The sequence below is a fragment of the Miniopterus natalensis genome, chromosome 20 (genome assembly GCF_054644295.1).
Source record: "Miniopterus natalensis isolate mMinNat1 chromosome 20, mMinNat1.hap1, whole genome shotgun sequence".
Lineage (NCBI taxonomy): Eukaryota > Metazoa > Chordata > Mammalia > Chiroptera > Miniopteridae > Miniopterus > Miniopterus natalensis.
The window spans coordinates 12576846-12601974 of NC_142100.1; the positions used below are offsets into that span (position 1 = coordinate 12576846).

The 25129-nt window shown below is 56.2% G+C and overlaps 2 protein-coding genes across 2 annotated transcripts; both read left to right on the forward strand.

The window, feature by feature from the left end:
* The first annotated feature begins 8680 nt into the window (after positions 1-8680).
* GSC2 (goosecoid homeobox 2) lies at positions 8681-10080 on the forward strand. Its single transcript, XM_087828600.1, has 3 exons — positions 8681-9077; positions 9179-9432; positions 9976-10080. Exons 1-3 carry the CDS (start codon positions 8834-8836, stop codon positions 10078-10080), a joined length of 603 nt encoding a protein of 200 aa, XP_087684726.1. The 5' UTR covers positions 8681-8833.
* A 3171-nt stretch (positions 10081-13251) lies between these two features.
* Positions 13252-23558, forward strand: ESS2 (ess-2 spliceosome associated protein). The gene is made up of 10 exons (XM_016204267.2): positions 13252-13390; positions 14794-14962; positions 15055-15156; positions 17006-17175; positions 17289-17406; positions 17717-17850; positions 18661-18763; positions 20009-20118; positions 22384-22499; positions 23005-23558. Exons 1-10 carry the CDS (start codon positions 13256-13258, stop codon positions 23282-23284), a joined length of 1437 nt encoding a protein of 478 aa, XP_016059753.1. The 5' UTR covers positions 13252-13255; the 3' UTR covers positions 23285-23558.
* Positions 23559-25129: the final 1571 nt, after the last annotated feature.

The window sequence follows — 25129 nt, forward strand, 5'->3', positions numbered from 1 at the left end:
AAACTGCTTTTTGGGGAGAGTACCCTACCGGAAACCTCATATAATACCCAGATACCAAAAATCTGGGGTAGATGTGAGGGCCAAGTGGGCTTGGAGAGCAAGGGAACACAGGATTTTGAAGGGTTGGGCCATGTGCTCTTGATGTTCACAGGAGGCTCGCCAATCTTTGCCATGATGGATGAGAAAGGAGCCAAGCAGCAAAGCTTGCCTGCCCACAGGAACCAAGGGCTGTCCCCCACACATACACACACCAGGGTGTGCAGGAACCCTAGAGGAGCACCAGGGCTGGGGCCTCAAACCTCAGGCCACCAGGTCAGCCTCAAGCTTTGCTATGGGGATGAAAGCAGGTGATGGGCAGTACTGATCCACAGCACAGGCTACTGAGGCTAGAGGGGCACACAGCCCTCTGGAACCTGCTTTCCAGGCCACAGTGTCTGTGACCAAAGAGAGGGCAGAACCCTGGCTCCTCATCTGTTCACTGTGTGACCTTGGGCAAATCACCTACCTTCAATCTCCTAATCTGTGACATGGAGTGACACAGGAACCCACCGAGTAGGCTATGAGAATGAAATGATGTCCCTGTAACGTGCTTAGAACAATGCTTAATACAGTAAGCCCACACGTGGTAGCTTTGTCTTTGAGTTGCAAGAGGTAGTTTGTAGTCTCTCTCGGGTTCCAGGTAGTTCCTAGAGTGGGCAAAGTCCAGCAACTGGGTCCTGAGGGGACTTAATGCCCCTGAACCCTGACCTCCAAGGATGGCATCCACTCACTGCTCACCGCACCCAAGTCCTGTCCATGTCCCCCTTCACTGGGATCAAGGGACTGAGGTTACCCTTTGCTAAGAGCAGGGCACGGGGACCTGTCCTCAGGAGTGGCCGGAACCCTGCCATAGCTCCAGGGTCCCCTACTATGCCTCACAGCACAATGTGGGCAGAAAGTACATAGCCCAGCCAGAAAATTTGAGCTGGGTCTGAGACCTCTGGGGTTGTGAGCATGGAGTTGCCACCTGCCCTGTTGGAACCTCCCTGTTCAGACATTGCCTGAAGAAGTAGGCAGCCTCAGTTCTTGGAACTGAGACATGAGGGAAGGGAGGCGGGCAGGGAGGGGTATTCTGCATACAGGGAAGAGCTTGTGGTGTCTCTGGGCTGGGGAAGTGAGCATGAGAGCAGCTAGAGAAGAAGGCAGGGTCCTGGAGAAAACCCAGCTGCATTTAGCCAAGACCCCAAAGGCTGCAGAGAAGAGGCCAATGGCAGGGACCACTAGGGCTAGAACCATTGCCTGTCCTTGCAACAATGGAGGCAAAGGAGCAGAGAGATGTGGGCAGATCTTCAAGTAATCAGGAAGCAGAACAGACTAGACTTCCAGCCTGGTCATAGGCCAGTGTCAGGGAGGAGACGGCTGTGTCTGCCTGTCAGGAGAAATGTGAGCTGAGGAGTGTGGAAACCCCAGGTCACCATAATCCTCCCACAACCAGAGCCTCTACCCAACTGGAAGCCACAGCCAGCCTCCACTCGGTCTCAGGCAGCCTTTACCATTGGGCAGAGCCTCCAGCCTGGACTCACAGAATGTGCTCAGGAAAGACAATGGCCTCGGAGACAGGACAAAGGAGTAGAGGGTGGGATGGTGACCACTTCTGGGGCAGGGTTTGGCCAACCTCCAGCCCTCTCCTCACTACTATGTGGCTAGCCTCTCTAGGCAAAGGCCTTGAGGCAGCTGCCCTCCAGCCCCCCGCCCCAACTTCCTTGAACCCTTCCTTCACTGGGTGACACTACTGTACAAGTGTCCCCTGGGTTTTTCCATGTCCTTGTGTAGGTGATGAATGGCAATCAGAGCTTAGTACGTACACACACACACAAAGTCACTCCTGACAAATGGTCTGTGGTATTTTAGCCAACAAAAAGAATTTTTCAGGTTGTGCCTTCAGCCTTAACAGCAAACACAATCTTAGCTGAGGATGCCAGAGTATTTTCCTCTGGACTTTCTACTTCCTATGTGTTTTCAGATTCCCTGGGCGGAGGGGGTACGGCGGTGTAAGGGGCACAAAATTGGGGGACCTAAGGAGCTTCTGCCTCAAGACCTCGGAACAGCCCAGCCGGGCGTGGCTCAGCAGTTGAGTGTGGACCTAGGATCCAGGTGATCAGGATTTGATTCCCAGTCAAGGCACGTGCCGGGTTGTGGTCTGGATCCACAGTCGGGGGCATGCGGGGGGCAGCCGATCAGTGACTCTCATGGTTGATGTTTCTGTCTCTCTCTCTCCCTCTCCTTTCCTCTGAAATCAATAAAGATATATTTAAAAAAAAAAACAAAACCTCGGAACAGGGACTAGGCACACCAGGACAAGGGCAGAGATGCAGGCACAGTGGGAAACTGGCTGCAAAGAACCATGGGAGGACCGCAGAGAACAATCAAGATCCACAGCCTAGGCTAACAGTGTGGGTGATTTATAGAAAATACCGTGGTCCCCGGAGTGGCCATGTAGCTCCCCTCCCCCACCTGGCAAATATCCCTGAAAGCAACCTCCTCTCAGTTCAAATTGGGCCAGGCCCTGACCTCTGACCCTCCCTGTTGTCACCTTTGTCTCCTTGCCTGGTCGGCCACACCTGCCTCTCATTTAATCCTCCATTGGCCTGGGCCTGACCTGGAAGGCCCCACTTGGCCACAGGGGTGTCATCTCCTGAAGTGACCTCAAGCGATAAACCATGCCGCCCCCTCTGCCCCCAAGCACTGCTCAGATGCCTGCAGTGGCTGCTGCGCAACCCCGGGCTGGAAAGCACGGCCTCAGGAAGCTGCTGCGGCCTTGGGCAGTTTCTGCACGCTGACCGGGTTGCCGCCCCTGAAGCTCTGACCAGCCTGCTAGTTGGCCCCTGGCGGCCCGCACCTCCGAGCCCCTCCACCCCGCTGCCTGTCACCTGGCAAGGCACCCTGCTCCGGTGCCTAGGAGGCTCCCCGAGGGTTGTGATGAGGGGAAGGTAAATCAACTGCCCGCGATCGTGACCCGGGGGCTTAGCGTGCGGGCTGGATCAGGTCACGGGAGAGGGGCTGTGCCTCTCAGGACTGAGGGGAGGGTCGCCACCCCCCGGCCAGCTGCTGAAGGCCGCAGACCATCAGAGCCTCTCTCAGCCCCCGGCTTCACAGGTGCGGAGACCGGGGTCCGTGGGCGTGGGAGATACCCAGGAGGCTTCCCCGGGCCCATTTCCGAAGAAGGATTTCCGGGGCCTTCCCCCAGGCGTGTTGCGCTCGGGGAGGAGCCGGGGAAGCCAAAGCACTCACCCGGAAGTCGGCGCGGCGAGCACTGATGACGTCACGGGCGCGCGCTCGGCCCTTGGGCAGCGCGGCTGGGTTGCCGGGTCTCCTCTACGCTCACTGCCTCCAGTCTCTTGGTCCTCATGTTTCACCGCCAGCGCCCCCACCTCACCTGCAATCCCCCAACGCCCCGCTCCCCGAGTCCTGCCCCGATGACCAGCTGCCCACGCTGGGCGCTGCCAAGGGCCCCTCCTGATGCTCCAGCCCGAGCGGACACCCCGCCCCAGCACCGCCCCCACCTGGAGATGCCTGTGTCCCAAGGCCGGCCCGCCCTCTCCCCCAGACCGCTGCGCACCACCGTTCCTTCTCCCTCAACACTTTTTCTCACCATCGACCCTGTAATTAATGTCCTTCAGGTCCTGCCGGACATATGTGCAGGTGTGGGGGGCTTGTTCCCTTCTCCTGTGTCCTCAGACCTAAGCTCTCAGAGAGCAGTGCCTGGTCTGTGGCTCACCCGTGTCCCTCCACAGAGCCTGGGCTAGGGAGTCGCTGGCCACTGCCACTGCTAAGTACATGAAGGGAGGACTTCCCACTGTCTTTTCCTTCCCTGCAGCTTTTGCTCTCGTGTTCCCAGTCTCAGCCATGGGAAAGGAGATAGGCCCAGGGGCCAAGAGGGCGCCATCAGCCTCTCTCCACTGCTGACCCCTCCCCATTCTGCCTGACTGGCCAGCTCCAGTCCAGCCACCTGTTGCCATTCCATGGGCTCATGTAAGGCGCAGTGGCCTTGCCACATCCCCATGGAGGAGGAGGCCGGGGAAGCCCTATGGTTCAGGGTCACCCCTCTGAGTCCCCCACTGTGGGAGTCTGTCATTTGCCACCCAAGAGGAGGAGTAGGGGCTGGGTGGGTGTCCCCTACAGGAGGCAGCAGTGGACACAGGCTGCACAGCTGGACCGTGGTACCTCCTGGATAACCTTTCCTCCTCTCAGCCAGCCCCATTTCTCAGATGGAAAAGTTAGGCACAGACAAAGGACCCATCTGGGAGCTATGGAGGCCCAGGCTTGCGCAGCCCCACCCTGCCCCACCTAGTGAGAGGTGGCTGGAGATAAGTGAGGGTGGAGGGCAGCAGATGGCATCACATCAGCTCTGTCAGCTAGTGGATCAATGAACGTGACCCTTAGAGGTTCTCAACTAACATGCCCCTTAGGGAAAGATGGACAGTTTGCGAACAGTGGCTCCGTTCTGGTTCTGGTCTCTGTCATCATCCCGCACCCCCAGTCTGAGACCTGCTTCTAGGCCGTGTGGGATGGGGAGGGGTGTGTGCCTTGCTGAGGAACCCAAGCTCAGTGGGGAGGCTGACACCCAGAGTCTCAAAGGTGGAGTGGGGAGAGGGAGGTATCCTTCCTTCTGCTGGCCAGGAGAAGGGAAGAGTGACTGGGTGGAGGTGCAGAGGCATCTCTGATCTCCATGGAAGGCTGGCAGAGCTTGCAGAGGCTGGAACCAAGAGCCAGGCTCTACTTACACCTGGTGGTCTGGGTCCACACATCAGCATTGGCCTGACCAACCATGGTGTTCCTTTGGTCTTCAGTACTGGGCTTGGCCTGGTGACAGCAGGGGGGAAACTGAGAACAGCCCCAGGGCCTGGACTGCAGGGTCCCATGGTTGCTCCACTGAGGTGTCTACCTCCCATTCCCTGCTGACAATTCAGCAGCCAAAGCAGATTAACCGGGGTGCTAATCCCCACTAATGGCTTCAGAATCCCCAGCGCCGAGCAGCTAAGCCGGCCTTTCTCAGGCCTTTCTCCGTGGCCAGTGCCGGCCTCCCCAGCCGCTTCAGCCTGCGGCTGGGTGATGCTATCTCTGCCCGGCGGGCCGCTGGTCGGCGCTAATCCCCAGCGCTCTCTTTCTTCCCAGCCCCGCTCGAGATCGGGCCGATTGGCGTTTGATTAGGGCCGCTATCGAGGGCCTCTTTGTGAGATAGGTCCTAAATCCCCTAATTCCGTGATAAAGGAGGCATTAGCAGGCGTTTGCTGCAGAGAAAGGCGCCGGGATGAAAGAAAGCAATCAGGGGAATCCTGATGGCATCGCCTGCTGCAGGCCGGGGACGAAGGCAGGAAAGAGGGCCCAAGGGGGGGTAGGGGAAGAGGGAGGGAAGAGGTCTCCAAGAGCAGAGGGCATCCTTAGTGCCCCACCTCCATCCCATGTCTGCCTTCCCCAGCCCTGAGCTGCACCCAGTACCCCTTCCCCACCTCCACCTTAGCTGCCATCTCAGCTGGATGCTGAGGGACAGCCCCCCCACTCCCCTCTAGCCTCACCCCTCCACTTGCTGGGGCCTAATCCCCAAACCCACCCTGGACCTTGCTGGGCCTGCCTTTCTGTCCTGGTCTCTGAATGTCCAAAGCCAGTGGTCTCTCAGAACTCATCAGCATATCCATTCCTCCATGGCCCCTGATGCTCCCCCAGGCCTTCCAGCTACCCACCCCCACAGGCCCTGCCCCTCCCTTTTGACACTGACCCACTTTGACCAGTCTTGAAGCATCTGGGCCTGCTCTTCAATCTGGGAAACGGAAGTGATGGTAGCTAGGATTGTCAGTGAGCCTGTGCAGGAAGGAGCCTGAGACTTCGGGTGGAGGGCAGGTAGAGTAAGCTGGGAGGGCCCATCTTCAGACGCCACGCTGAGCCCCAGGATGGCTAAGAGGACCCAGGTTGGCTGTAAGCTTTGCAAATTGAGGAGCTCACTTGGAGCCTGGGCAGCTAGAAAGAGGAAGGAGAGGCCCAATGGGGCAGATGGACAAAGATGGCAGAGTACAAGGACTGAGGGACCAGGGAGATGGACAGCTGACCCTCACATCATATATGAAAATTAACTCAAAATGTATCAATGTAAGAGCTAAAACTATAAAACTGTAGTTTATAAAAAACTGTAGCTGGCCAGGCATGGCTCAGTGGTTGAGCATCTACCTATAATCCAGGAGATCACAGTTCGATTCCAGGTCAGGGCACATGCCTGGGTTGTGGTCTTGACCTGCAGTTGGGAGTGTGCAGAAGGCAGCTGATCAATGACTCTCTCATCACTGATGATTCTATCTCTCTCCTTCTCCTTCCCTCTCTCTGAAATCAATGAAGATATATTTAAAAACAAAACAAAAACTGTAAAGCATTGGGGCAAATCTTCATGACCTTGGACTTGGTAATGTCTCTTAAGTATCACACCAAAAGCAAAAACAACCAAAGGAAAAAAAATTAATTTGCCTTATTAAAAAATTAAAAATTTTGTGTTTTAATGGACACTATGAAGAAAGTGAAAAACAACCCATAGAATGGGAGAAAATATTTGTAGGTGTTATATCTGATAAGGCCTCGTATCTTGAACAGATAAAGAACTCTCACAATTCAATAATAAAAAGATAAACCAAGTTGTTAGAAGTCCAGGGCCCTATGCTACATGTTCCATGCTAGAGTATCCTCTCAAAGTAAAGGACAAGTAATTGTGCCCTGAACCTTTACCACTGAGAAAGAACACGCTCCAGGGAGGCTTCTCTGGGTTTTGGAGGCAGCATGTTCTGAACTTGGGAACTACCGCCCCAGCCATTTGTTGGATGAGGCAGAGGATGCCAACTCTGAGTAAAGCTCAGAGCAGGAAAGGAGTCTGCAGCAGGCCCAGGCTTTGAGACAAGCAGCCCTGTGCCTGGCCTGTGACCTGGCAGAGTCCATGGCAAATCCTACTGCAGAAAAAGATTTTGCGTGGAGTCTCAGGTAGTTTCTGGTGGGACAGCTGCAGTGCAAACTCCTAGGGTTCTGGGACGAGGCCATGCCACACACCATTCGCAAAACAGCTCCTGGCATGTTACTGGCCCTTGGCAGGAACTGAGCATCTGACCTTGGGCTATCAAGTGACCATGTGGCCAAAATGGCTCATCAGAGCTGGGCACTGTCAGAGCCACCAAAGCTTAAGGTACTGTCACACAATAGAAGAGGCATTGCCAAGATCAGCTCCCAGCAAATCCAGAGGACACGAGCAAGCTGAATGAGCAAGTGGCTGCCACTCCATGTGGCCTCTGACACCTCAGGGGGCCCTGAACAGCAGCGGTGAGGGGAAAGTCCCCAAAGGGCAGGGCTTCTAGGGAGCACCACGTCATCCACGTTGTGTGGAGGGATAAGTGCTGAGGAAAGGGAGACAGGAACTCCTCAGCTGCAGCAAACAGCTGAGTGGGTTGGCTCTGGGGCTTGGACAACCTGAACAGAATTTCAGAGACAAGGAAATTGAGGGAAGAGGCACCTAGAGAACCGGTGTGACATGGTGCTGGGTTTCCAATTCCTGGAAAACATGGGTCTGGAGCAGGGGTGGAGGTGGGGAGCCCTGTCTGTCAGTATTCCCAGGGACCCAGCGGAGTTCTGTGTTCACATCCTCATGACTTTAGGTTCTGGGCCTTGGAGGGGCTGCTTTCACCAGGAACACAGTAAGAGTGGCACAAAACAGAAACTATGACAGCGGGTTCAGTTGGGGTGTGTTTACATCAGTAAGCTGGCTTCTTTGTATTGAACTTTTCCCTCTGCAGCTCAGTTCTCTCCTCTCCACTCACTAGAAGAAGCCAGGCAGCTCCTTCAACATCCCCTCTGGGCAACTCCTTAGCTAGATCATCTAATTTATTAGGTGCATTTTCAATTTTCTGTTACCTGCTCTTAGCAGGTGTTGCTAAATTCTTGCGGCTCTGTAATAAGGGTCTTCCTCCCTCCATGTTCCAATGGCATTTCCCTCACCTTCCTCTATGACACGCTGTCTGTCAGTCTCAGCAGGTCCTTCCAGCTCCCACCCACTGTTCAGTCCCAAAGCTAGTGCCATGTGATTTAGGGCTTGTAGAGGCTCCCCTGACCCAGGAGGGAAGGCAGCGAGTTGGGGGAATGGGGCCAGGCGGTTGTGGGTTTGGTGATGAGCTGACATCGCTCCTGCCCTCGCCCTTATTTCCCCCAGGAGGCTGAGACCTGGCTGCGAAGCTCTGGGAGGTTTGAGGCCCAAGAATTTGGTGGGATCGTGGTGTTCCCCATGGTGCCCGGCCCCATTTGAGGTTGGGGCCCAGCAGTTTTGGGGCTAGGAGACTGCGCAGTTTGGGTGGGTGTCTCCAGACCCGGTGGTTATCCTCAGGAGGGCCCCGAGGAGGAGGAGGCGCGGCCCTGGCCGCCGTGGCTACAGGAGGAGGGGATCCAGCGTCGGGCCAGGAGGCGCCGCCAAACTCGGGGGGTAGGGCTGCCGGGGTCGGGGCGTCCTCGGGCCGCCACCCTGGCAGCAGGGCGAGGATGGCCAGGCCCCTCGGGCGGGGGCAGGCGCCCTCGGTGCCTTCCCAGCGCCGTCTCCATGGCCCGACGGGAGGACGCACCTGGGGGCCAGGGCTTCCTGCGGGCCCCCTCCCCGAGGCTCGGCCCACCCCACGCAACCTTGCGGGGCAGGGCTTCCCGCCGCCGCGGCCGGGGATTAGCGCGCTCCCGGCCACGCGGCGGGATTAGCCCGCGTGGACCAGGCGCCCGGCGCGGGGATTAGGGCGCGCTCCCCCCGACGTATATATTCCGGCGGCGGCGGCGGCCGGGCCGAGCCGGCATGGCTGCGGCGCGGGGCGCGGCGAGCCGCAGGGGCCCCGGGCGGCCCTGCCCCTTCTCTATCGAGCACATCCTCTCCAGCTTGCCGGAGCCGAGTCCCCCGGCCCGGGCCGCCCGCCCCCCGCAGCCGGCCGGCCGCCAAAGCCCAGCGGAGCCCGGGGAGCCCGGGGCGCCCGAGGCTGTCCCCTGCGCCTGCTGCTGCTGCTGCGGTCCCCGCAGGCCCCCGGAGCCGGCCGCCGGGCTGGGTGAGTGGGCGCCGGCCGCGGGCGTGGGAGGGCCGGGGTGGCGGCGAGTCGCTGCGCAGCGCGATCCCAGCCCCGCGCCTCACCGCGCCCTCGCCCCGCAGGCGCGCGGCTGCCGTGGCCGCTGAGTCTGGGACCGTCTGCGCCCTTGGCCTTGGCCCTGCCGCCCGGAAGGTCCGGGGCGCTGCCCGGCACGGGTGGCCCGGGCCCGCAGCGGCGCACGCGGCGCCACCGCACCATCTTCAGCGAGGAGCAGCTGCAGGCGCTGGAGGCGCTTTTCGTGCAGAACCAGTACCCCGACGTGGGCACGCGCGAGCGCCTGGCCGGCCGCATCCGCCTGCGCGAGGAGCGCGTGGAGGTGGGGGGGCCGGCGGGGCTGCCAGAGGGTCCCAGAGGGTCCCAGAGGGTCCGCGCCGGCTGGCTCCCTTCCTCCTTCCGGAAGGACGGCCCTGGGGCAGGGGCGGGGGCGGGAGGAGAGGCGGGAGGCCCCCCGCACCGCAGTGGGGCGAGGGGCGGGTTCCGCTGCTAGGGACGGGCGGGGACAGGCACCTGTGGGAAGATATCGCTGGAACTAGAGGGGAGGTGAGGCTGGTTTTCCTTTCCTTTGTTTTAAACTTTAGTTTCCTCTGATGGCAAATGAGGCGCGCGTTTCAGCTCCAGAATTTGGGAAGCTCAGAAGAGCGCAGAGCGGCAGGAGGGGCGCCCTGGGCGCCGCGGGTCGGAGGTGGGGGCGGGAAGGGGCGGGGAAGGGGTGGCTGGTCCGAGTGGGAAAGGGGTTCCGGTCCCACGACCAAGGGCCGGCTTCGTAGCCCTCGTCCTCCCGCACGCCCGTCGGGACCCGCACCTGTGGGAGCCCCGCGGCGGGACGCCCGTCCCGCCTGAGCAGTTCCCTCCTCCTCAGGTGTGGTTCAAGAACCGCCGGGCCAAATGGCGACACCAGAAGCGAGCGTCCGCGGCCGCGAGGCTCCTGCCCGGAGCCAAGAAGCCCCCCAAGGAGAGCTGCTGATCCCCTGCGAGCTACCCCCGGGCTTGGCGGCGTCCAGGCGGGCTCGGAGAGTCGGCAGTTCTGCCCGAAAAGGAGTTGAGGGAGAACCGCCTTTTCTCGTCGGCGCAGCTTCCTGTGCCCTGGAGCTAGTGCTGGACGCCGGAGCCCGTCTTTAGGGTCGTGTGTGTCCCTGCGTCACCTGATGGAGAAAGGAGAGAACACCGAGTCCCAAGGTGCGCTCCCTTCCCCAATGGCCAGAGGGCTGGACGACGGAAAGCTTCTCGGGGAGGTAGGGGCGTGGGGCACAGAGCAGGTGGGCCTCCGGACCCCTCTTCCCAAGCACTAACCCCGCCTGCCCCAGGGCAGGAACCACCGTTGTCAGTAGGGGACCTAGAATCCTCCTTTCTTTCCTGGACGAGCGTGCCGCCCTCCTCTCTTCTGCCTGGACCTGGCCTGCAACCCTTCCAAGGCAGGGTGGGTGGAGTCTGTGCGTCCTGGGGTTGCTGCCAGCGTGAAGGTACTGCACTGGGTTCCGTGTTCAGACCTTTTCTATGAACCTATCGCAATAACGAAAAATAAACCAGCAACTAAAAAACACCACAAAAGCAGTGAAGTCTGAAGTCTGCCCTGGCTTCACTCTCACACCCAGCCGGAACCTGCCCCTACTCGCTCCTTCCCAGGGAGTGGGGGGCCAGATTGTCTTGGGGAGCACAGCCCAGTGAGTACCCAGTCCCTGCACCAGGGTGCCCCTCAGCAAAGCAGACTGCCCCACCAATAGTGGTCTGGCACCCTGGGGGCCTGCACTGGCCTCTGGGTGCTGCTTTATGGGTAGGTGGGGGGTCCTTGGCTTCCTCCCTAGGGGTGGGGATTTCCATGCTGTGGTGTCTGCCTCCCTTACTGCAGTCAATCTCTGCCACCCTGTAGGACAAGAGGAGGCTCAACTGGGGAGACCTACCCCCAACACTGCCTTGGAAAATGTCTCTTATCCCTTCTATCATCCTGCACCTGGGGTGAAGGATAGTGTGGAAATAAGACTTCAGTTCCCCAAGTAGACCCAAACAGTGGGCCCAAGGAATCTAACATTCCCCTCATCTGGCTTGAGGACCTTGTTCTGTCTCCTCACAGGTCCTGGAGGGAGTTTGGGAGGAGTATCTGGTAAGAGACACAGTTCATCCATAAAAGTCACAGAAGTCAGGGCTGCAGCTCTTGGGACTGTCCAAGGCTGGCCAGCTCAGTAACACCCAGCAGGCATAGTGTTCCCAGCCAGGGCTGCCCTAAAACTGCCAGATGCCTCCAAGACAGCAGCTGTTGCCTCACCTCCCAGGATGCACACTTCTGGCTGTCACCAAGCTCTTTTCCCTGAACCCTGGCCTTATCCTTGGCTACTGCACAGTCTGCCCACAGAGTTCCCCTGCAGGCTGGGACACCCTCGTCTCTCTGGGTTCCAGGACCCTTGCTCTCCTTAGCTGAATGGTTATTTGTCCTTGTGTGGGGCAGCCAGGATCAGAGTTCCCCTTTCAAGGGACCAGTGGCTACATTGCCCTATTGATTTTTCTCCTTCCCTTTAGCTGATCTTGGGCTGGCTCACCTCCACAGCTGGCCGTTAACATAGGTGTCCTTGAAGCTGAGTCCCAGGCACCCCGCTCTCCCCTCTATTCTCACCCTGGTTTATCTTTTCCATTCTCAGCTGCCACATTTACATCTCCAGCTCAGGCCTCTCCCCTGAACTAGATATTTATGTCCAACTGTTCCTTTGACTACTTTACCTGGAAGCCCACAGCTCCTCTAAGTCACCTTGTCCTGGGAAATTGAGCTCTTCCCCTGTGCATGAATTAGAAGGTAGGCAATCACCCCACCCCCTCCTCTCACTCACCTACCAGACACTGGCCAACAGCAAATTGATCTCATTTCCAAAAGCAATCCCAGAATCTACCTTCTACCAGCTTCAATTGCACCAACCTAATGAAAACCTCCATCTCGCACCTTGACCATTGCAGCCACCTTCAGTCTTGCTACCTCTATTCACTCTGGTTCCTCTTTAATTCATTCTCCATAAAGTCTGCAAGTCTGAACCTGCCTCTCCCCTGCCTACAGCACTCCAAAGGCTTCCCATTGCCCCTACAGAAAAGACAAAACTCACTATGACCCACAAGGTTCCATTGCATGCAGCCTGGCCTGCCTCTCTGGCATCAACTCACACCTCACTGCTCCTTGTACTCTGCATATCCAAAGTTCTTCTCCCTCCTGCTGCTCTTTGCCCATGCTTTTCCCTCTCCACTTGATCAATGCCTGTTCATCATCTGGATCTGCAATCAAGTCCTGCCCAGGAAAACTTCCCCTGACTGCCTCTAGCTAAGATTCCTCAAGTACAAACTCTTTTCTTGCTCCGGTCAACTGCAGTTCTAAGCTTGTTCATGGGATGACCTAATCAAAGTCTGTCTTCCTCATTGGACTGTCAGCCCAATGAGGACAGGACTCCAACCATGGAGTCCCCAGTGAATAAAGGAATGACTGTCTATTGTACTAAATCATTTTGGGGCCACACTTACTTGTATGACATAATTTACAACCTCCTTTTGAGAATAAGTGATCAGTCCTGAAAAATGCTTAGGCAATTTTCTGGGCCACTTCAGTGAGAATTAACCCTCTTCTGGGAAGCCCACTCTGACATTTAGTGACCTGATAATTTTTAACTAGATATTTATCTAACCATCATATTTTTCTTTTTTTTGTTAGATAACTATCAAGGAACAATTGTCTTAGGGTTCTTTTCTTGCATAAAGTTTGAATAAAAGCTATGAAACGCATATATAACAAACTTTTCTGGAGAGTGTTTTTTTGTTAATAATATAGAAGCATATGCAGTGGTTGCTTGCAAGAAATTGGAATTCCAAGGCCTTAAGTCAGTGCAGGAACTTATTATGATTAGCCTGAATGACACGCCCCTTAACCGCCCCACAACCACCACAGCGCCGCCTAGTGCCCACAGCGCAGGTACACATGAACAGCGAGGGGCGGGTAGAAGACTACAATTCCCATCAGGACTAGGGCTTTTAGTGACGTCATTGCCGAGCGCGGGTCGGCCTTCGAAACGCGCAGTTCTCCCATTGGCCAACTGGTGGAAGCGCCTGTGCAGCCAGCACAATCCCACCCCTCTGACGCAGTGACGCGCCTTCTGAGCAGTCCTGGGACAGCGATGGAGACGCCCGGTGCGTCTCCCCGGGCCCTGTCGATTTCCACCGCTTCCGGGCCCGGGAGAAAGCGGGCGGCAGGGGAGGCCGGGGCTGCGACGAGGAAGCAGCGGGTTTTGGACGAGGAAGAGTACATCGAGGTAAGACCTCGGTGCGGACGCTAGCGACTTTGGGGACCCCCCCGCGCGCTCCTCTCGGGTACCCGCTCACCTGTTGTGGCACTCTGGTCCCCTCGCGGAGGTGGAGCAGCCCGATTCCCTGCCCTTGGGGCTTGGACTGTACGAACGCCAAATAAGCACAATGCAGAAGGGGGTGGGTGTCTTTGATGGAGGTAGCAGCGTTGTCGGGGGAGAGGAGGCGGTTCTGCTCGTATGTGGTGGGGGGTTAGGAAAACAAGACATTTTATTAAAGCTTGAATAAGTTTGGAAGGCTAGTGGCACAGAACTTTTTAGAGAGCGGTAATAGCAAGTGCAAAGGCTGGGGATCCTGGAAAGAGGCTGCGATTGTAACAGCATCTTGAAATAGGTCTTAATCCTACCGCACAGGCAGGAGGAGGAGCTGACTCGGAGATTGGAGGAAGTCAGTGTGGTTTGGGACTGGTTAAGTTTGGGAGGCCTCCAGGCTATACAGCAGGCAAGTGGCACTAGTGGACAGTTGGGTGCAGAGATGTGCAGCTGAGGAGCAAGGTCTGGCTGGAGAGTTGGGGATCTCAGCTGGGGGTGGGGGTGGGGGGGACTGGCAGAATTCATCCAGGTAAAGGGTTTATATTGGAAATAGGAGGTCGCTGTTGGACTGAAGGTGGCAACTCTCACATTGGTCCAGCTGGTGTGGAGGTGGGGCCTGCAAATGAGAATGAGAATGACCAGTTGGTGAGGGGAGAGAGAAGGGCTTCGTGAAAATCAGAGGAGCATTTTAGTGTTGTTAGATGTTGCAGCAAGGCCCCATGGTGGTTTGTTTTTTTAAAATGTTTTTTTAAAACATTTTTGTTTATTGATTTGAGAGAGAGAGAAATATCGTCTTGTTGTTCCACCCATTTATACATTCACTGGTTGACTCCTGCATGTGTCTTGACCAGGGATCAAATCTGCAACCCTGGTGCATTGGGAGGATGCTCCAACCAACTGAGCTACTGGCCAAGGGAGGGATGTTATACTCATTAGAAAATGCCCCCACCCTGGTCAGTGTGGCTGGCTTAGTAGTTAGAGCATTGGCCCACACACTGAAGGGTCACGGGTTTGATTCCCAGTCAAGGGCAAGTATCCCTGGCCCTGCTTAGGGCACGTGCAGGAGGCAACCAACCAATGTGTCTCTCTCACATCAGTATTTCTCTCTCCCCCTCTTCTCTCCCTCCCTTCCACTCTTTCTAAAAATCAATTGAAAAAATATCCTTGGGTGAGGATTAATAAAAAAAACAAAATGCCCCTAAGCTCTGGAGATCATTAGGGGGTGGGTGGTCAGCAATGGCCTTAGCATGTACATCAGTTGACAGAGGTGGGGGAACCCAGATGACAGCTCTGACTCCTGTTCTGATCTCTCCTGACAGGGCCTCCAGACAGTCATCCAGAGGGACTTCTTTCCTGATGTGGAAAAGCTGCAGGCACAGAAGGAATATCTGGAGGCTGAGGAGAATGGAGACCTGGAACGGATGCGCCAGATTGCCATCAAGTTTGGCTCTGCTCTGGGCAAGATGTCCCGAGAGCCCCCGCCGCCCTGTAAGAGGACTCCTGTGGGTGGCAGAGATGGGAACACCCACTGAACTGTTGCCTCTAGCTCACTCTAATCCCCATTCTCTCCCTTCCCCCAGATGTGACTCCAGCCACATTTGAAACCCCTGAGGTGCATACAGGCACTGGAGTGGTGGGCCACAAGCCCCGGGGCCGGGGCCGGGGCCTGGAGGATGGTGATGGTGAGTGCTCTCTTTCTGTCACATAGTCAGGATTGCCAGGCAATCTCACCCTGTGAGAGTGGTTTGGAGGCAGGTCACATCTTGTACCTGAAATGTCTCCTTGCCTAAATGACAACCCATCAGGTCAAAGAGCACTGTCCCAAGAAGATCTGGGTCCAGTTCCCAAATGCGGGGTAGTCACTGAACCTCTGGTCCTCTGTGGTATGGGAATCTTGCTTCCTCTGCGAGCCTGCTTACTGTGTGCCAGCCCCTGCCTGGTAGGCTTCATGGGCCTCGGAGGGCTCTTTTCCTTGCTGTCTCTTTAAGATGCCTCAGGGCCTCTGCACTTGTTTCTTCCAAGTTGGCCACTTCCCTTGGATAACTGCATGGTTCACTTCTCTTTCTCCAGGTCTCTGCTCAGATGTTACCCATTCGGGGAACCCTTTCCTGACCTCCCAGTGTAAAGTCACATCACCCCTGACCTGATGCTCTGTGCTTTCCTGGCTTTGTGTTCTCATCGCTATTTGTTTATTGTCTCTCCCCTCCGTGAGAACAGGTTCTTGGTCTTGCTTATGTCTATATACTTTGCATCTAGAACAGTGCATGGTGTGTTGCGGCCTTCCATAAACAGGAAGGACAAATGAATAAGTTTTTTTCTTCAACACGTTTACTGAATTGTGTATGATACATCTCAACTTTACGAGGGTGTCTTCCTGGGACAGAGCATTCTGAGCCCTGTTGCCTGTTAGTGTACCACATGCTATAGGACTTCCTCATGGGTCTTTCAGTGGTTTCGTCAGTAGCAGGATGTCAGTGCCTGTGCAGATGGACAAGATGCTGTTCTTTATTTGGTTTTGGTCTACAGTATGATGTACTAACGTAGGTGCCCTGTATGCCCACACAAACGTGATGTTTTCTGCTTTAAAACCTAGCTGTTTCTGCCATGAACACAGTCCATTGTGTTGTATCCCTGGAGAGTGACTCTCCATTGCACTATGGCACATGAGTCACTGGCAATTTGCAGATACTTTTTCTTTAAGTACCTCTTAGTGGTCGATAAATACAGGAATCCTTTCAGTAACCTAAGTGGTACCATCGTCATTCACAATGAGAGGTGAGGAAATAGAAGCTCAGGAAGCAGTAACTTTTGCAAGTCTCAGAGCTGGTTATGGTGGAATGGGGTTTGGGTCCTCATCTTTCTGACCCCACTGTGCTTTGCACAGTCTGATGGGTAGTAGTAGGTGGTCAAGACTGTCACTAGAGTGGAAGAAAAGGCTCTCCTCTTGACAGCCTTGCTGAAGTTTGCCCCGCCAAGCACAGTGCAATGGCACCACCTCAGTGGCGGCTGGGTTTGTGGCCCAGTGCCTGTGAGGCCACATCCAGAGCACTAGGTCACATGGGGTCTCTGCCATCAGGTCCACTAGTAGGTCAGGATACTTAGGTGACAGTCACCCACCTGTACCACAGGTACCAGAAAGGGAGGAGCAGTTGGGGTAAGGAAATCCCAGGGATGGATGGGGAGCCTGGGCTTTGGAGGCAGGTCCTACAGGACTGGCACAGTTTTGGTGGGGGAAGACCTTCTGTGATCACTTGCTCTCTCTCTAACACCTGGATGCTCCCCTTCCAGTCTGAGTCAGATTGCACACTTCACTTAGCATCAAGCAGCTGAGGAGAGCCCCTGAGGGCTCCCTGGGCAGTTGGGGTGGTTGATTCTGCCCCTAGGTGGGGAGTTGTCTGGCAGTGTGGACTCTCACAACCAGACACAGGACCAGATGCGAGTAGGTAAGTGCAGTTCCCAGGACTGACAGACTACAAAGTTGTGTTTCTGCCATTTATGGTTCTGTGTCACCCCACCTGTACCCCTGAGCAGGAGAGGCTGGAGAGGAGGAGGAGAAGGAGCCCCTGCCCAGCCTGGATGTCTTCCTGAGCCGGTATACAAGCGAGGACAACGCCTCCTTCCAGGAGATCATGGAGGTGGCCAAGGAGAAGAGCAGGGCACGCCATGCCTGGCTGTACCAGGCAGAAGAGGAGTTTGAGAAGGTGTGCCTGGGTACAGGAGCAGAAGCACCCTTTACTGGGGGTGGGAGAGGGTCCCAGGGCCAGGACACAGTGCCTGGGGCTCTCTGACCCTCACTTTTCCTTACACGATGCAGAGGCAGAAAGATAATCTTGCACTCCCATCGGCAGAGCACCAGGCCATTGAGAGCAGCCAGGCCGGTGTAGAGACTTGGAAATACAAGGCCAAGAACTCCCTCATGTACTACCCAGAGGGTGAGCAGGCAGTGTGGGCGGGGCTGTGTGTTTGGATCTGGCTTTCAAGGCGTGTGTCTGTGTTCTCTTGTATTCTGGGCCTTGGAGGGATCCTGGTCTGTCTTGGCGCAGGTGGGTCTGTGTGTGAAGTCATTGAGGGAGTGAGGCCCTCCCCAGCTTTGTTCAGGTTCTCTGATGTGGATACTGAAGTAGGCTCCGCGCTTCTGTTTAGCAAGGAGTGACTTGGCCTCTCTCACGCCCTGAGCATGGGGCGGAGGTGGGGCCTACCCATCCCTCTGACACCTGCTGTCATCTCTCCTTGGTCTTCCAGGTGTCCCTGACGAGGAGCAGCTGTTTAAGAAGCCCCGGCAGGTGGTGCATAAGAATACTCGCTTCCTCAGGGACCCCTTCAGCCAAGCCCTGAGTAGGTCTCAGCTGCAGCAGGCTGCTGCCCTCAATGCCCAAGTGAGTAACAGGAGCCAACAGCAGGCTGACTGTGGGCAGAAATGACCTCTTTGATCTTGACTATTTCTCCTAAGTAAGGACCGTTCTTGGGCTTGACGGAGCTCAGCAGTGCTCAGACGTACTTGGGGCCCCTGTGTGGCAGGGTCCCGAGCCTTCTTGACCCATGTGGTCTTCCATTGGAGCGCTGCTTTGTCAGACACATTCCAGGTGTCCAAATCTGTGCCAGCTCCCTTGGGGGGCAAGGGTATGAGACAAAGTCAAATACTACGAGCCAGGCCAGTCTGGCAAGACCCTGCATTCCTGCACCAGGCAGAGCTGGGGGTGGGGGACACAGTGTGGCAAACAGCAGAGATTTCCGAGCCTGGGAGTTTCTATGTGACTGTGCCTCTGGTGGTCATGGGGTTGAAGATGGGAGACAGGAGGTGGGGAGGCTGCTCTGGAGGCTCTTACAGGGGCCTTATGGGAAGAGATCAGAGCACAGGTACCCATAGTTAGTGCAGCGCCCTGAGGGGCCTGAAGTTAGTAGCTCCTGAAAGTACTCCATGTGGAGTGTGGCCGAACCCCACCCTGCATGGAGAGGGAGGCTGAGGGGAGCTTCCTTTTTTGGATACCTGCTCTGACAGGCCCTCAAGGTCTTTGCAGGGACCAGATCCTCTCTATCTTTCCCCAATGGGACTACCAGCCACAGAGCCTCAGCTCTGCCCTGAAGGGGAGGGGATTGTTTCCACCTTGTTCCTGTGCACCTGCCCATCCACCAGTGGGAGAGCATGGTCTTGGGCCCCCTGACACTAGCCTCTCTGCTTGTTCCAGCACAAACAGGGCAAGGTGGGCCCTGATGGCAAGGAGCTGATCCCCCAGGAATCCCCTCGAGTGGGCGGATTTGGATTTGTTGCCACCCCTTCTCCTGCCCCTGGTGAGAAATGCGCCCACGCCAAGTGGGCCCACCTATGGGATGGCCTGGGGGGAGGTGGGCTGCTCAGAATGCCCTGGCCATTCTTAGCACTCCCCTAGGGTCTGCGCCTTACCTTGTGTGACTCAGGAACCCAGTGTCCCATCCACAAGGGCAGGGCTGGACTCTCAGGCAGACCCGACCTGAGATGTGTGGGGTCTGATCTGTTTAGCTGGGTGGTCTCTGTTCCTCGCCCTAAGCTGAGCAGTTCAGACTGAGTTTGTTGGACCCAGGGGTGTTGGGGCTCTGCTGGATAGACCGGTGTGGTGAGCATGCTGAGGGGTGCAGGGGGAGGCCTGGGGCCTGATTTGCAGTGAGGGCAGTGTAGTCCAGTGGGCTGTAGGCAGGCATCTTCCTATGTCAACATGCGTGGAAGGCAAGTTGTTGTCCGTGAGGCTGGGTATACCTGGGGCCTCAAGAGGCCGTGCCTGGCCTGTGTGGGTGGGCAAGGTAGGCCTCAGGGGGAGCTGCAGGATCATATGCCCTCTCTCAGGCCGCCCACCTCCTGTCACTGGCCTGCACTGGGGGTTGATGTCCCCTAAGTCCTGGGGTAATGTTTCCTAGCTCTGGGTCTCATGTTAGCAGGTGTACTGTGCTGACAAACCTAATTCCAGAGAGCACTGGAAGGACGGGTCTCTGGGCTTCAGCCCTGAATCTCCTCACACAGAAGGTGTGTGAGCCTTTGGACGGTCTTATAGCACACAGGCTGTCCCTCTGCCCACCCATGCACTGGCCCTTGTGGTCTGGGGAGCTGGTTGCAATGACACCGGCTAGGGCATGTGGAGGCACCACAGGTTTGCCCAGAGTCCTGGGAGATATGACAGCTCTGGAAGCCCCTGAGTTTGTCTTCCCTTGGGGTGGGGTACCCTCAGTGACACCTACGACGCTCCCCTGACCCTGTGCCAAGAAGGGGGACTCGCTGACCCAGCCCAGCCTCTCTAGGGAGCTCCCCTCCTGCAAGCTAAGCCCCATGGCTATAGGGGCCTGGGCCTGCCTTGGGCCCATAGGGCCTCGGTGTTTCCCTCTCAAAGGGCAGAGATGCTAGGGTTCCAGAGTCCTGGGGAAGGAGAGGGCCAGCAGCCAGCCTTGATTTTTGTTAGCTGGAGTGTGCATGAGGGGTGGGGGATGGTTGCAGTGGGTGGCAGGGCCTGGGCTGTGCCCCCACCTTGGCCCCCTAGCCTGAGGTGGTTCTGGGTTCTCCATTTGCAGGTGTGAACGAGTCTCCGCTGATGACCTGGGGAGAGGTTGAGAACACACCCGTGAGAGTCGAAGGATCAGAAACCCCTTATGTGGACAGGACACCAGGGCCAGCCTTCAAGGTGGGTCATGGTGAGGAGAGCACAGATGGGACCCCAAGAAGATGTGTGGTCTCCTGAGCACCTGTAGCTCAGTGCACAGAGGATGGCCCAGCTGCCACTGGTCAAAGCAGAGCTGACCAGTGGGCCGAGCCATGTGTAGGCTGTACACCTGCTCAGGCACTGTGCTTCTGAATGGGGCCAGGGCAGTGAGGACGGGTGTGGGTGGATGGATGGTTTTTCAAGGAGGAACTGCTGGGGTGGGGTCAAGGCACCAAGGCAAGGAATGGCTGTCGCTTCTCTGAGCCTGCAGCCCCAGAGGATGGGGCTGCTCAAAGATGATGGGTAGTCTCAGAGGCAGACCCAGGGCTCCACCTGTGCTGCAGGCCTGAGGGCTGGAAAGGGTCTCAGAACCCCAGCGTTCCATGGGATGTGGTGTGTGTCCTCAGAAGGACTGTGTGCTTACACAGAGAGGCCTCTTTCAGAGATGGGGGTGGCCCAGGATGGTGTGGGCAAGTGGGCAGGCAGGTAGGGCCCCAGAGAGGTGTTGGGAAGATGAAATGCTCGGGTCTACATGCAGTTTGTTGGGGAAACTGAGTGACTGGCATGGTGTGAAAGGAGGAAGAGAGGCCCCAAAAGTTGGGAGCATGCAGTCCTGTTGTCCGGCTGCTAGGCTGTTGTCTGTACCAACTGTGGGGTGCCGGGAGATTGAGGGAGACAGAGGTTGGTGTTGTCACAGAGACAAAGGGTGCAGGATTAGTCCATATGCTCTTAAACCCCGAAGAATTGGGCTTGGAGCCTGGGATTGATGCAGAGGGCCTGTGTTAGGAGGCTGGGTCAGTCATCTTGAACCAGTCCCTTAAATGCTGGCAGTGATCAGTTTGAAATGCAACAGAAGAAGAGATGTCACTCATTGTAGCAGCAGAAATTTAGAATAACCAGGAATAACTCAGCTTTTGCAAAGAAACCACAGGAGAATACCACTGACTGGCGCCCCCCGCCAAGGGTGTGAGCCCTGCCCTGTGGCCTCCCCAGTGTAGTACTGCTCGTCCTGCCTTGAGTAGTTCAGAGAAGTAATATGTCCAGACAGAACATACACATACCTTGGTTCTGAAATTTGTCTGGGTTTCTAGGAAAACCAAGAACAACTTAAGAGGAATGACAGAGAGGTGCCTGTACTGTCTGATACTAAAGCCATAGATATGTCAGAAGTGTGCCACTGGTCCCAGAACCTACAGGTCAATAGAAAAGAAGAAAAATTTTGAAACAAACCTCAGTCCAAGTCAGAATTTAGAATGTGTCAGGGATGGTAACTCAAATGTGCTGAGTAGTAATTCGAAAATGAAGTAAATAGGTCCTTTGTATAGCAGAATGTATTCCAGGAACTTGGAGAAGTTAAATATAAAAACAATAAGCTTAAGACAATAAGAAGAAAATAGTGGTCAACATTTAACCTGATTTTAAGGTACAAAGGACTTTGTAAATATAAAAGCAAAGGAAGAAATGACAAAGGAAATGATGTCTAGCTTACTCTCTATGGAAATGACAAACAGAAGTACAGCTGAAAATATACGTAAAACTAAAAACAAATAACTGAAAAGAAATTTGTATAGCAAAACTTAACATAACCAATATAGGTAAAGCTCCTATAAGTAAAAAAAAAGCTAAACCAAAAAAAGACAAGGTAAGGACCTTGTTAGAAAAATAGGCCAAAGACACATTTTGGAAAGTTCTCAAAAGAAATACAGAAGGTCAATAAAGACAGAAAGATAGGCAGGCTGGGCGTGGCTCAGCTGTTGAGCATCGACCTAGGATCCAGCAGATCATGGTTTGATTCCTGGTCAGGGCACATGCCCGGGTTGCGGGCTCAACCCCCAGTGGAGGGCATGCAGGAGGCAGCAGATCAATGACTCTCATCATTGATGTTTCTGTCTCTTTCTTTCCCTCTCCCTTCCTCTCTAAAGTCAATATATATTAAAAAAAAAAAAAAAGACTGGAATGATAATTAGAGAGAAGCAGATTAAAACAAGACCTCTTCTTTTCTAAAATATTATGAGGTTCCTAACTCAGCAGTACTGGCCTTGAGGGGACCATGATGGCAGGGGTAGGCTGGGCCCTTGCAGGTGGGCAGCTCGGCCTAGCTGGTTGGGGGCTTCAGGGACTTTCGGGGGGGTGATGTTGGGTTGTTGGGATCATGGGGGCCAGGTGAAGAGTCAGCCCCTCCAGCAGCCAGGGACTGCCCAGCTCAGTGGCCAGCTGGCCCAGGTCACACACACACCTACTTTGTAGATCTTGGAGCCAGGCCGCAGGGAGCGGCTGGGGCTGAAGATGGCCAATGAGGCTGCTGCCAAGAACCGGGCCAAGAAGCAGGAGGCCTTGCGGAGAGTGACAGAGAACCTGGCCAGGTAAGTGGTGCCTGACACTCGTGGGGGTTTCTTCCTGCTCCCGTTGGGCCCCACCCCCAGAGTGTGGACACTCAGTCTGCATGGCAATCCCACGTGTCCTTCAGTGGGCCCTGTGGTAGCTCCTCTGGTCCAGAGCGAGGCCCTGTGTGAACCAGGATGTGGAGGCCCCCTTCGTCTTTTCTTCAGCCTCTTTTTAGGCACATCCCTAAAAGGTACCTTAAAACCTGTTGTCCCACTATGAGCTTTTGTCAGCCCTGTGAAGACGGGTGTCATCATTCCCATTAGAGAAAGTTGGGGTCCACCCCAGCCCCAGGGCCAAGGGCAGCAGCACCCGCAGTCCACCTCAAGTTTGGCCACACTGCTATATGTCAGGCCACTGGTGTCCTCAGCCCAGAATGACCACGAGTCTCCCATGTGTCTTTCTGTGGAGCTGTGGCAGGCCCTGTTGCTGGCTGTGCCCTATCAGGCCTAATCCTACCTCTCTTGCTCACCCCCTCTACCCCAGCCTCACCCCCAAAGGCCTGAGCCCAGCCATGTCCCCAGCCCTGCAGCGCCTTGTGAGCAGGACAGCCAGCAAGTACACAGACCGGGCCCTGCGGGCCAGCTACACACCATCCCCAGCACGCTCAACCCACCTCAAGACCCCGGCCGGCGGGCCCCAGACCCCGACGAGCACACCAGCTCCTGGCTCTGCCACACGCACCCCCCTCAGCCAGGACCCGGCCTCCATCACAGACAATCTGCTGCAGCTCCCTGCCCGGCGCAAAGCCTCAGACTTCTTCTAGGGCCAGGCCCGGGCTGGGCTCATGGGATATTTGTGGAGCCTGCAGGGCAGCTGTCCACTCAGCAGAGGACTCCAGCCTTTTGGGGACCCAGGCCCGGGCCAAAAGCAGTGACTGTCCCAGGAGCCACAGGAGAAAAGGTGCCATGTCACAGCCAGCCTGGCACAGGACCCACCCCATGGCCCTTGGGTGCATCCCAGGGCTTTGCTGGTACTTTTTTCTATGGAACCCCTGCCCATTTCTATTTAACAGGAATTAAAGAACACCTAGCACAGTCTGCAGGGCTGTCCCTTCATCCTGCATTGGGGTCTCAGGAATATGGGAGGAAGCTGCTGTATGGGGTGACCCTTCGAGGGCCAGGGTTTCTCGCCTTTCCTGTCACCATCTGCATCACTTTCTGTGGCACTCTTGGGCTTAAAACCTGAACTGAGCTCACAGCATATTGGTCCCCTTTGCCTCCCCATCCCAAGTTCTGTTCCTCTTAGGGAAGGACGGACCCCTTGGGTGTTCAGCCTCTAAGGTTCACCTGGGGCTCTGGGCTCAGGTCTGCAGCCTCCCCAGCCAGGCCTGGCCTGCATGGTTGGCTAGTGACAGGGCTGCGTGGGTCGGTCCTACATGGGTGTCAGGCCACATTCCTGCATGAGGTACCTTCCCGGTGGCCTTACCATGACCAAGCACTTGGTTTCCAGCTCAGGTGGGTCAAGCTGTCTCTATCTTCCTGCCCTTTTCCCCCAGTGCTCCAGGTACTGCTGGTCTTAGGCTGCTGGGTCACCAATCTCACCTCATCACTCCTACCAGTAGTCGCCCCGGGTAACAGTAACCTGGGCCACAGTGTCAAGCAATGGGGCCTGGCTGTATGCAGACCTGACAGCACCATTTGTACAACCAGCCAGCATTGCTCGGCAGCCTGATTGTGTTGGTGCCTGATCCCCAGGAGGCCCAGAGCCATCTGCTTCACATGGAGGTAGGGGTCCCCAAGACCATGGCTGCTTGCCAAATGGATCTCTTCTGGCCTCAAGTGGGGTCAGATTGTGCCCTGGGGGCTTGCTGCTCAGGGAGGCAACCTGGGATCCCTCAGATTGGAGTCTTGCTTCAAGTACACCCAGCCCTGCGCTAGGCCGTCTTGTGTACCACGTTGTTCCTCTTGCCCTCCCTGAGTTCCGATATCCTCTAGAGGCCAGTGCGGGGCCTGCTGCCTGCCTGGACACTGCTAGCCTGCATTCCTCAATAGTGAGTTCTTACAAACTCCCTGGGGCCGAGTCCTGGCTGTGCCCTGTGACCTACCAAGGGGGTTGGGGGTGGGCTTAGCAGGTGAGCTTGGACCAAGGCTGGGACTGGGAAGTGGGGGTTTTTGGTGCTTTTCCCCCATAGGGAAGGGTGGCCTTGGGCCTGAGGGTGCCCTCAGGAAATGGGGAGGCAGAGAGAGATGCTGTCCAGTCAAGGCCACCTAAGGCCAGGTGCTGACCACTTCCAGCACTTGGCTGAGCCTGTTAGGAGTGTGCCTTGGGGAGTGAGTGACAAGTGACAAAATAGGGCTTCTGTATGTGGGGTGATCGGGGTGCAGTGGAGAGGGTGCAGGTCAGAGGTCTTGGCTGGGGTCCCTGCCTGGGGCATGAAGGGGATGCTCAGGGGGGAGGGGAGGGGATGGAGGAGGAGAACTCTAAGGAAGAGCTGAGGGTGTGGGATGGGGTTGGAGTGGGCTGTGCTGCAACCCACGTGGGAGGCACATGTACCCGGCAAGCTCTGGAGGCGCTGGGCATGGGCAAGTCAGAAGGAGACCAGTGGGAGCCTGGCAGATGGTCCGTGGTTGCGATCTCCTTGCCCACAAGGCCTCTCTGTGAGTCCCTG

Excerpts from the sequence above, each read along its gene's own strand:
- GSC2 (XM_087828600.1), top strand. The coding sequence starts at position 8,834 with ATGGCTGCGGCGCGGGGCGCGGCGAGCCGCAGGGGCCCCGGGCGGCCC. Across the intron at positions 9,078-9,178 it reads GGAGCCGGCCGCCGGGCTGG|GCGCGCGGCTGCCGTGGCCG; the intron begins GTGAGTGGGCGC and ends CTCGCCCCGCAG. Across the intron at positions 9,433-9,975 it reads TGCGCGAGGAGCGCGTGGAG|GTGTGGTTCAAGAACCGCCG; the intron begins GTGGGGGGGCCG and ends CCTCCTCCTCAG.
- ESS2 (XM_016204267.2), top strand. The coding sequence starts at position 13,256 with ATGGAGACGCCCGGTGCGTCTCCCCGGGCCCTGTCGATTTCCACCGCT. Across the intron at positions 14,963-15,054 it reads CCGAGAGCCCCCGCCGCCCT|ATGTGACTCCAGCCACATTT; the intron begins GTAAGAGGACTC and ends CCCTTCCCCCAG. Across the intron at positions 20,119-22,383 it reads CACCAGGGCCAGCCTTCAAG|ATCTTGGAGCCAGGCCGCAG; the intron begins GTGGGTCATGGT and ends CCTACTTTGTAG.